General features: G+C 38.2%; 1 protein-coding gene across 4 annotated transcripts in view; it reads right to left on the reverse strand.

Moving 5' to 3' along the window:
- The window catches only part of RAP1GDS1 (Rap1 GTPase-GDP dissociation stimulator 1), a 124,801-nt gene that overhangs the window by 17,295 nt on the left and 95,129 nt on the right, over positions 1 to 12,377 (reverse strand). For all 4 annotated transcript variants that reach the window (XM_054727265.1, XM_054727259.1, XM_054727255.1 and 1 more), the window contains one exon: positions 8,362 to 8,487. In XM_054727265.1, coding sequence (XP_054583240.1) covers positions 8,362 to 8,487 — 126 coding nt within the window. The remainder of the gene's footprint in view (positions 1 to 8,361; positions 8,488 to 12,377) is intronic.

A 12,377-nucleotide genomic window follows, 5' to 3' on the forward strand; every position in this document is an offset into this window, starting at 1 on the left:
TAAAGAAAACAATAACTTTCAAGCTTTCTGATGAATAACCAACAAATAAGAAATTTTAGAGAATTTACATTCCAGTTGTATTTTTAAAAATTATCTTCATAGCAAATTCTACTCCCATATCAAATCAATTTTGTTTGTATCTCCCTAATAACAAATACTTTTTCATTATAAAATTTACATCACTAAAGATTTTACATTCACATTCATATGTGCCTTTTCCATCAGAGTAGATATTATATACACCTCATTTATCTTCATATTTTAACCTAAACTGGCCTACCTAAATGCTTTGGGTATACCTAATACTACTTAGAAATACATTTGCTACACAGAAATCTTTAAACTTATATAAGTTTTATTTCTCAGTTAGATTTTACATATAGGTTCTACAGCAATGGTTATTTGGGAGAAACAAATATTTATTTTTATACCTAAGACTTTTTCTTTCAGGCAATTTTAATGTGTGAAACTTGAGGATTTTGTTTTGTTGTTTTTTAAACTACCAGGACAGGACAGTAGATCTTTATATTATTTCCAATTACATAGAATATTCAACCTGGAATATTTTTTTAAAGGTACATTTGCACTGTGCCATGCTGAAAGTAGGGCGTTTCCTTGGTTACAGAATGCTAGGGCTTGAAATGTGCAGTGACTAGAAAGCCATGATGAAAAAGCCTTAAAAATACAAAAACAAACAAACAAACAACTCTTGAATCATACAAAATCCCAACTGAAATGTTGGAATCACTTTCCTTTGCATATAAGGAAAACCAAGGATGGTATGCTAAGGATAGTCCAGAAATAAGTTTTCAAAGGTATCATTTAATCTACTGCACAGTTATAAAAGAAAAGTGAAGGTGGTAGAGGAGAAACAAATAAAAATGTTGTTATTTTGAAACACTGCAAGGCAGGTTACAGGTAATTCTCTGGCATAAAAACTGACTGAAGGTCATAATAAAAATTTCCTTTGGCCAAACTAACAAAGAGATGAAAAACAAATTTCTCCCTAGAGAATAAGAGCTAAGGCATTTAGAAAATTAAAAATTTGTCATGATTAAAGTTTACAGATCTCTCCTCTCACAGTTTGACTGTAATCACTCTGTCACACAGACACATACTCACACATACACACCTGGGAGATTTAAATAGTCTTATTAAGGAGGATTAGCAAGGCATTTGCTACAGTAGATAGCCCATCACACACCTATCAACATCATTCTGTCCAAGGACATCTACCTTTATCACCACCCTTTGCATATATATGCATTTATGTATCCATGCATATCTGTATGCATATCACACACACACACACACACACACACACACACACACACACACACACACACACACGTATGTATTTAAAAATCATTTCTAAGTGGTTAAAAAAATCCCACAAATGCAGAGAAGTGCATAAAAATATGCATTTAAATAACCAATAACCATGTAACTACAACCTAAATCAAGAAATTCAGTCCGGCTGGTTTGGCTCAGTGATTGAGCAACCCAGGAACCAAGAGGTCATGGGTTCAATTCCTGGTTAGGGCACATGCCCAGGTTATGGGCCCCATCCCCAATAGGGGGCGTGCAGGAGACAGTCAATTAATGAAGTTTCTCTCTCATAGATGCTATCCATCTCCTTTTCTCTCTCTCTAAAAATCAATAAAGGAAAAAAGGTTTGAAAAAAAAATTAATTGCCAACAATCAAAACCATACTTCTTTGTTTCACCAAATAATCACTTCTAAAAACTACAATAATTTTATCTTGTTTTGAATTTTACATACATGAAATCTTACAATATGTATTTTCCAGTGTTGGCTTTTTCCTTTTCATATGTTTATAAGATTTGTTTGTTTTTTTCAAATATATTTTTATGGATTTCAGAAAGGAAGGGAGAGGGAGAGAAAGATAAAAACATCAATGATGAGAGAGTAATCATTGATCTGCTGCCTCCTGCACATCCCACACTGGGGATCAAGCCCAAAACCTGGACATGTGCCCTGACTGGGAATCAAACTGTGACATCTTGGTTAGATTGACACTCAACCATTGATCCATACCAACCGGGTTACATTATTGGTTTTAAATATCTTCATTTCATTTCTTAACTATATATTTTTCTATTATATAAATACTAGAGGCCCAGTGCACGAAATTCATGCATGGGAAGCGGGAGGGGGGAGGTTCCCTCAGCCAAGCCTACACCCTCTCCAATCAGGGACCCCCTGTGGGATCAGGCCTAAACCGGCAGTCAGATATCCCTCTTGCAATCTGAAACCGCTGGCTCCTAACCGCTCACCTGCCTGCCTGCCTGATTGCTCCTAACTGCCTCTGCATGCTTGCCTGATCACCCCTAACTGCTCCCCTGCCGGCCTCATTGCCCCCAACTGCTCTCCCCTGCCAGCCTGATAGCCCCTAACTGCTCTCCCCTGCCAGCCTGATGGCCCTTAACTGCTCTCTCCTTACTGCCTGCTCTCCCCAGCCTGCCTGATGGCCCCTAACTTCCATCCCCTGCCAGCCTGGTCACCCCCAACTGCCCACCCTTGCCGGCCTGATTGCTCCTAACTGCCTCTGTCTCGGCCCCCACTACCATGGCTTTGTCTGGAAGGAAATCGGATATCTGGAAGATGGCTGGCTGACCCAGTCTAATTAGCATATTACCCTTTTATTAGTATAGATCACATAGCATAGGACTGCTTAAATGGGGGGGGGGGGGCTTTTTCAGCAGGAGGAGATGCTCTTTGCAGACAAAAATATATAATCCCTATATCTAGACTGATAGCCAGCCATATGCACTATACTGCCAAACCGGTTATTCAAAAACTGAACCACTTTCTTACACCTTACACCAAACAGCTGTTGCCCTTAAAACCCCTCCTCAGCACCCATCTTAGGTTCTGCCTTTGCAGTTCACCCAGATTAGGTTCTGATTGGTTGGTTTCTATGCCAATCAGTGTCAAAAGCTCTGCCTCCTAGGCAGCCATTGGCTCCTCGCAGTTCACCAAGATTTGGTTCTGACTGGTCGGTTTCTATGCCAGTCAGCCTCAAAACCTCCGCCTCCTAGGCAACCATGGGCTCTTCTGGGAAATCCAGAATGGCCCTCCTAACAGCTACCTTTCTCTCTGGGCCTATCTCTGGGCCTCACCAGCAGCCATGGCAGCTGCAGATCAGGCCCTGCCTCTCTCTCCAGACCTCTCTCCGGGCCTGATCTGGGCCGGAGGCTAATGACCTCACCATGCCCGCCTTGCCCCGCACATCCCACCCCACCCCTCGCCACCCCACCCGCCTGCCACCACCCTTGCTGTGATAGGATCCTGTGGGCTGCGGGGGAGGGACCAAGAGGTGCTCCATGCACTTCCTGGTGACAGGTCGTCCATCTGGTCATTTGGGTCATGATGGCCCTAGGCTATTATTAGTATAGATACCATGATTTATGTATTCTACTGTTAACGGATAAGAGTTGCTTACATAATGGAAATGAACTGCTTACAATATTCATCATTATAAATAACTAGAGGCCTGGTGCACGAGATGTGTGCACTGAGGAGTGGGGGAGGTCCTTTAGTTCGGCCTGCACCCTCTGACAGTCCGGGACCCCTCGGGGGATGTCCACCTGCCAGCTTATACCTAAGCCGGCAGACATCCCTCTTGCAGTCCGGGACCCTCGCTCCTTACTGCCTACCTGCAGCAGAGGCAGCGGGAGAGACTCCCGCCACTGCTGCTGTGCTCGCCAGACGTAAGCCCGGCTTCTGGCTGAGCGGCGCTCCCCCTGTGGGAGCACACTGACCACCAGGGGTAAGCTCCTGCGTTGCGCGTGTCACAGCGACCGGTTGTTCGGCCGTTCGGTCTATTTGCATATTAGGCTTTTATTATATAGGATGCTGCTATGAACATTCCTGTAATGGTTCCTGGTGCACATATTTCTGGATCATAGGGAATGCATAATTCCAACTCAGTAGATACTGTTTTCTAAAATGTACCAATTTACACCCCACCAGCACTTGAGGACAATTCCTACTGCTACAAACCTTCATCAATGCTTGGTATAATCAGACTTCTCAGTGGGTATGTAGTATTGTATTTTGCATTCCCTGATTATTAAGGAGTTGAGCATTAATCCTCACCCGAGGATATGCGTATTGATTTTAAAGAGAGGGAGAGGGAAAAGGAGAGAGAGAGATAGAGCCAGCAATCTTGGTATGTGCCCTGACCAAGAATTGGTGTATGAGATGACCAGTTGAGCATATTTTTATGTGTTTAATAGCCATTTGGACTTTATCTTTGTCAACTACTTACTCTAATCTTTTATACATTTTCCCCACTGGGTTTTCTATATTTTTCTTAATGATTTGTGGAAGTTTTAACATATTGTACACATTCTATTGGTTATATGTTATAAATATTTTCTCTCCCCCACTGTCTTCCTTTGTATTCTTAACCGTGTCCAAATTGATCATTTTTTCCTTTATGGTTAGAATTTTTTGTGACCTAAGAAAATTATCCGTACTCCAAGATCTTGATGATATTCTCCTACCTTATATTTTAACTTTCTGGTTTAACTTTCACATATAGGTCAATAATCTATCTGAAATTAATTTTTAACATAGTATAATTTTTTAATATAGTATAAAGTGGGGGTATGTGTCTCTCCTATTGTATTTTTTTTCATATTCCCAGCACTGCTGATTGAAATGACTGTACTTTCCTTACTGTTTTACAGTGAATTCTTTTTACCCCCTAATAAATAAACATCTATTAATGTATCCATTTGTCTTTGGGCTACCCTGTACTACTGGTCTTTTTGCCCATTCTTGCACCAGTACCACAATGTCCTTTAATTATTAGAGTTTTATCAGAATAAATCTTTAAATATTGTTATGCAGTGAAACAGTTCTGTACCTTGTTCTCTTTCACAGTATCTTGGCTATTCCTGGTCTTTGGGGTTTTGGTTAAAACTTCATTGAGTCTATTGACCAAGACGGGTAGCTATAACTGCATTAGAGCACTGAGGTTTCCAATCTATGAAAGTGATATAGCTTCCCATTTATTTAGACCTTCTCTAATTTCTCTTGATGATTTCCTATAGTTTTCTGCCAGAGATCTTAAATATTTATTAGTCTATTCTTAAAGCATTTAATATTTTTATACTATGGTAAAAACATATTTTTAAAAATGCATTTCCTAACTATTTTCTTTGCTGGTACACAATAATACCATTTTTTAATTTTTTTGTTGGTTTGTTTTGGCTAACAATCTAACTAATTTTGATTAATTTTTAAAAATTGATCTATGGATTCTTTTGGATTTCTGACATAAACCATATAATCTAGAAATAAATATTGTTTTATTTATTTCTCTCCTATATATTTTCTTTCTTATTCTACTGTACTGGACAGTTCCTACAATAACTAGAAATAGGAATGATCCTTTTTATTCCCAATCTGAAAGGAAATGCTTTTTATTTCATCATTATATTGTTTTCTGTAGGCTTCTGGTATATATCCTTTTCATTTTCTTCTAGTGCTAATTTGCAAAGTTTTTATAAATCATGAATGCACAGTTAATTGTATCAAATGCTTTTCTTAATCTAAGAAGATCATATAATTTATCTCCTTTAATAATTCTTAATGTAATAAAATATATTGATTATATTTTCACTATTAAACTGTTTTGCATTTTCAGAATAAGTCCCATTTGCTTTGAGGATAAATTTTAAATATATTACTGGGCTTCATTTACTAAAATTTTAAGGGGAAATTTGGATCTAATTTCACGGTGAAACTGGCCTTTAATTTTCATTCTTGTATTATCTTTCTATTTGGTATAAAGATTACAGTAGTCTCATAAAATAAGTTGGTGAGTATATCTGCTTTTATTAATCTCTGGAAAAATTTAAGATTACTCAGCTTTTCTATTTCTTCTTGTGTCATCCATACTTTAAAACATATTGGCATCAACTTGTTCATATATCCTCTTAATAATTTCTGTAAGATCAGTAGTAGGATCTCTTTTTACATTCTTGATTTTCATTATATGTCTTCTCTCTCTCTTTTTTTTTCTGTTTAACTTACGAGGGATTTACAAGTTTTATTAATTTATTTCAGACTCAACTTTGGTGACTTATATGCTTGTATTCATTATGTATTTTCTGTCTTACCAATTTCAGCTCTTTGTTTCCTTCTTTCTGTTATTTGGCTTCATTGGTTTCCTTCCCCTTAAATTTCTGAGATGAATACTAAGCTCATTGCTTTTACTTTTTCCTTTTCTAGTATATTCATTTAAAGCAAAAAAATTCCCTCTAAGTATGGCTTTACCTGCATCACATAAGATTTGAGACAGTCTTTTCATTTTCATTACAGAAAATTTCCTAATTTCCATCATGATTCTTCTTTGACCTCCTAAATATTAGCAGTGTATTTTTAAATACCTAAACAGGAATTCCTAGTTATATTTTTATTATTAGACAACCCACTTAAGTCAGAGAACATACTCTGCAAGACTGCAATCCTTTGAATTTGTTGAAACTTGTTTCATGACTATGTTTTAAAACGTTTCATGTGTAGTTGAAAAGAAAGGGCTCTGTAGTTGGGTACAGTGTTCTGAAATATGTCTATTAAGCCAACTTCTTAATCATGTTGTTCACATATTCTACATCCTTATTGTTTTTATTTTCTTTCTGGACTTCCTTTTGATTTATCTTTCAGTTTGCTAAAATCTTTCCATAAATTCTTCCATTAATTTGATAATAACAGATGGTTTTAAAAATTATTTTAGCAGTCACATTAAAAGTTGAAATCTTTGAATAACCAGAGTCTACTGGTACTTTCTATCCTGTTCTACTGGTCTTTTTGCCCATCCTTGCACCAATACCACACCGTCCTTTAATTAATACAAGGGTCTTTAACACCTTTAACCTCCTTCAAGATTTATGTTTATTTTCTGATATATATTAAATTATATACTTATATATTTTAAACCTCACCATAAATTATTTTTATTATTTTATAAAATCAATGTTCATGAAATTTATCTTACTAGTTTTTTGCTCTTTATTCTCCTGTGCATCTAGAACCTTCCTTCTGGAAGCATTTTCCTCTCACAAACACCCATTACAATTTCCTTTAGTGACTTATATAGTGGTGGTGAACTTTCTGTTTTTCATCTGAAAATAACTTTATTTTGCCTTCAATTTTGAAGGGTATTTCACTGAATTTAGAATTCCAAGTTGACATTCTTTTTTAGTGCATAGATGTTTCACTGTCATCTGGTTTTCATTGTTGCTACTGAGAAGTTAGCTGTCAGTTGAACAGTTGCCCTTTTAAAATAAACTATTTTTTTCTTGGCTACTTTTATTTTTGTCAGTGGTTTTTCTATAATTTCAATATGATGTAGATTTATTTTTATCATGTTTTAGATTTGGCTTCTTGAATTTTTTGAAATTCTCTACCAAATTTCTTTAAATACATCCTCTGCTTTCTACCCTCCTCCCACCCTTTTGGGAATTCCCAGAAATGTATATGAGAGCTGTTCATCTATCCTCTGTACTCTTATTCTGTTTTATGCACATTGGTTCTTTTCTTTTTGGACTTCCTTTCAATCTATCTTCCAGTTCACTAGTTCCTCAAATCAACTACATTTAATCTGTCATTTCCATCCATTAATTTGGGTTGCATTTTTCAATACCGGAATTTCCATTTTTTTCCCCAAATTTGTCATGTCATGTTTTAGAGTTTTCAGTTTCCTTCTAAAAATTTCAAGCTTGCTTTGAATATAATAAGCATACCTGTTTTGAGTCAATGTCTAATAATTCCAATATCTGGAGATTTGCTGCTGTTGCCTGTTCTTAGTGCTGGTTCTTGCTTACAATGTCTTGTCTCCACATGTGTCTGGTCCTCTTTGATTATATGCTAGACACTGTATTTGAAAAATTATTCATATGGAATGGTTTATTTATTCTGGATCACTCTTATGCCTAGGGTGTATCCCTTAAGATTTTTTTTTGCCCAAACACAGGAGCAGTTTAAGAGTGTCTACACTGTTGATAGGCCTAGAACTCCAACTTTCATCCTCTTTGCTCTGCAAGGGTACAAAAGGCTCTCAGCTGCCTTTTCCAAATCAGCATAAGAATGTGTAAGCTACAGAACAATCTTTGCCAAGACTTTCAAGTTGAATGAACCTGAACAGTAGCTTTGGCCAATGTAGATACAGTTATGAAGTAGATAATGTAGCTGAAATTAGAGATATCCAAATTCAAACTTGCATCATTAATAAATCAATTAAATAGCTAGCAATTAAATAATGTTAGAAAAAAATGAAAAAGGCCTACATGATAAAAAAAAATCGAGATGCATTTATTTTCTCACCATTTTCTGCCAATGGAGCAAGAACTTCAAAAATCATTTCCCTTTTATCATGTTCTATTTGTTTCTTGAAGAGTTTTACCATCTCTTCTGCAATGTTTGTACTGGCAAACTGTTCTTTACTGGACTCTTAAAAGAAAAAAAAAGAGGAAAATTTATGTTAAGCAAATAAAATTAAAGCCAGAAATTGTTTGTTTCCTATTACTTCCAATACTTGGTCATTGTATACCATTACTGATAAACACTCTTCAAATACAGGAATAATCAAACCCTTTTTCTAATGTCCCTGTAAAGAAAAAATGTCTAAGGCTTTAAAGAAAATGTTCTAACCCAATTATGGTCAAGACTATAAAAAATGTTCATTAGCATGACATAGCAACAATAAAATTACTAAGTTTTAAATTCAGTTTCAAGGTTTTGTCAAAGAAAAATTACTCAGAACAGACTAAACTTTATGTGGTTGAATTAAAGGTGACTTATCTTTATATCATTAAAGTGGTGTGAGTTTGCACTGATCCTGACATGCCTACTGTTAAAAGCCAATCAATTCTTCACATGTATTTGGGGTCCCATTCATTCTTGCCTCTTTCACATATCCAAACTCTCCTCCATTCTAGAGCCTCACATAAAAAAGCAATATAAAAAATAAACTCCTTCCCTCTACTCCTCTTTTCTTCAAATATCATCCATCTCTGTTCACTTTTACAAACAAGTTTCTTAATAGCACTGTTTACATACACTCTCTCTACTTTCTTAACTCACATGTATTAATTCCTAAACTTACTTCAGGCTAGTTTTGGGTCCACACATAATTGGGTCCATTTCTTTCCAATTCTTTTCTCAATTTCTTTTACTATATCAGATATCCTATTAATTTATCTATAAGTTTCTCTCAAAAAAATTCTGAACAAATTCAATCTACACTAGTTGCTCTCTGTTTGAGGGGTACAGCTAACATCTTGGAATTTTTTATTGAGTTTCTATTATGAAAGATAAAGCATCAGCTTTCTTAGACTCCCCCCTCCCACCCCCGTCTAAACCATATACCTCCATATGCTCAATGTAATTATAATGTAACTAGAGGCCCGCTGCATGAAATTCATGCAGGGGAGGGGGTGGTCCCTCAGCCTGGCCTGCACCCTCTTGCAATCCGGGATCGCTAGCTCCTAACCGCTCGCCTGCCTGCCTGCCTGATCTCCCCTAACCACTTGGCCTGCCTCCCTGATCACCCCTAACCCCTCTGCCTGCCCGATCACCCCTAACCACTGTGCCTGCCTGCATGATTACCCCAAACTGCTCGCCTGCTTGATCACCCCTAATCACTACTTGCCTGCCTGCCTGATCACCCCTAACTGCCTCTGCCTGCATGCCTGATTGCCCTTAACTGCCTCTGCCTCACCCCCCACTGCTGCAGCTTCATCCAAAAGGACATATGGAATGATGTCTGGAAGGTCGGTCAGCTATCCAGTCTAATTAGCATATTACGTTTTTATTATTATAGACTAGAGGCCCGGTGCACGAAATTTGTGCATGGGGGGGCGGGTGTACCTCAGCCCAGCCTGCACCCTCTCATAACTGGGACCCCTTGAGGAATGTCCAACGCACTGAGATAGGGCCTAACCACTTCTGCCTGCCAACCTGATCACCCCCTAACCACTCCCCTGCCAGCCTGATTGACGCCTAACTGCTCCCCTGCCGGCCTGGTTGCCCCCAACTGCCCTCCCCAGCAGGCCTGGTTGCCCCTAAACTGTCCACCTCTGCAGGCCTAGTCACCCCCAACTGCCCTCCCCTGCTAGCCCAGTCACCCCTAACTTCCCTCCCTTGCCAGCCAGGTCGCCCTTAACTGCCCTCTCCTGCTGGCCCGACTGCCCCTAACTGCCCCCTCTTGCCAGCTTGGTCGTCCCCAACTGTCCTCCCCTGCAGGCCTGGTTGCCCCCAACTGCCTTCCTCTGCCAGCCTGGTCACCCCTAACTGCCCTCCTCTGCAGGCCTGATCACCCCCAATGCCCTCCCTTGCAGGCCTGGTCCCTCCCAACTGCCCTCCCTTGCTGACCATCTTGTGTCCACATGGGGGCGGCCATCTTGTGTGTTGGAGTGATGGTCAATTTGCATATTACCTCTTTATTATATAGGATTGTTATATAGGATAATAGTATCCCATACTCATACTACCAGGAATGTGATATGAACTTGATACTTAGTTGTGTCAATAAAAATAATACTATGTGATTGGTTAACTCATGGGCCCCAGTAAGCCCACTGAAAAGAGAAAAAGTATTCTGGGGCATACATGCTCTACTTTGGTGGTGATATATAACCTAGCTATTACATGGGCACAAGACTCATGATATAAACTCTAAAAATCTTAGAAAATAAAGGGGGAAAAATGGGGTAAGAGCAGCAATAGCTGGAAACAGAGTATGAAACTGGGCTAAACTAAATTGGTGCATATCCATTTTTTACTATAGACCAGGGAAATTTAGGTGATCTATATAACCTCCCAAACACCTTCTGATATCTTAACACAAGCAATTCATATTAAATGTTGTTTGTTTCCATTACAGATTTTACAGTATAAGGGATTATAACACAATTTGTTTTATTTCTATAAACTATACTGAACACACACTCTCACATTCCATTTTAATAATGGAAAATAATAACTTGTGAAAAGTAAATAAATGATCTTTCATTCTCAGTCTTACTTAATAATGGAAATAATGAGACAGTATGAGAAAGAAGAAAAACATAGGGGAGGAAAAAGATTCACAAATACCAGCAGATGACCCACTGAAAAGGAATGACTTTTAAAATTAACTGTGATAATATCTGTTCTTTTAACTTGAAGTCAAAGCAAAAGTAAAGTACTGAAATCAAGGTTTAGTAAGTAGTGTGTAAGGACATAAACTTTCAGTTAGAATATCCAAGTTTAGAGTTCTGGTGCTTCTGTTTATCTATAATAATAAAAGCATAATATGCTAATTAGACCGAACAGCTGAACGACCTTCCGGATGTCATTCTGGACATCCTTTCGGATGAAGCGGCGGCAGCAGGGGCCGAGGCAGAGGCAGTTAGAGGCGATCAGGCAGGCAGGCGAGCAGTTAGGAGCAATCAGGCAGGCAGGTGAGCAGTTAGGGGCAATCAGGCAGGAAGACAGAGTGGTTAGGGGTGATGAGGCAGGCAGGTGAGCAGTTAGGGGTGATGAGGCAGGCAGGCAGAGGCAGTTAGGGGCGATGAGGCAGGCAGGCAGAGTGGTTAGGGGCGATCAGGCAGGCAGGAAGGCGATCTTTTTGGAGCCAGCAGTCCTAGATTGCGAGAGGAATGTCCAAGGGGTCCCGGATTTCAAGAGGGTGCAGGCTCAGCTGAGGGACAACCCCCACTCCATGCATGAATTTCATGCACTGGGCCTCTAGTTTATTTATAAAATGGGGATAAATAATAGATTTATTTTTAGTTGTAGCTATTATATTTATCTATGACAAAACATCATTTGGTTTCATTGTCTCCAGAATAAATAATTTATGAACATAGTTGTGCAGTAAATTCAGACTAGGAGTTATAACTTCCTATCATGGGAAGGAAGGAGAGAGGAAAGAGTACTACACATGATATAGAGAAAAATAAAACAAAGAAAAGGGATCAGGGTGCAGGGGTCATTAGTCCTCTGCTATAACTGGACTATTTCCAGCATTGGTCTGTTTTTGCCTGTCTTCTGATTTTCAAGGAGTTCTCATAATTTTTCTCTTCCATTACAAATATATCCTTATGTAAAAGTGTCCTATCATTTTTAGGTACTTGTAAAAAGAGGAGGAAAGACTATAGTCTGATAGATTCCTTTTTGTCTGAAAATGTAATAAATTATGAAGTCCTTTCTTTTTGCCCTAGAAATACAATTACTTGATTTTAAGATGATCACTCATGTAAAAATACTAAAGTCAAGGGAGATCATTTTAAATGTTCAACTCTATTAAATAATATAAATATAACACTTAAACTTCAATATGTGAAACAATTAGGGAA

Source organism: Eptesicus fuscus, chromosome 2 (genome assembly GCF_027574615.1).
Source record: "Eptesicus fuscus isolate TK198812 chromosome 2, DD_ASM_mEF_20220401, whole genome shotgun sequence".
Lineage (NCBI taxonomy): Eukaryota > Metazoa > Chordata > Mammalia > Chiroptera > Vespertilionidae > Eptesicus > Eptesicus fuscus.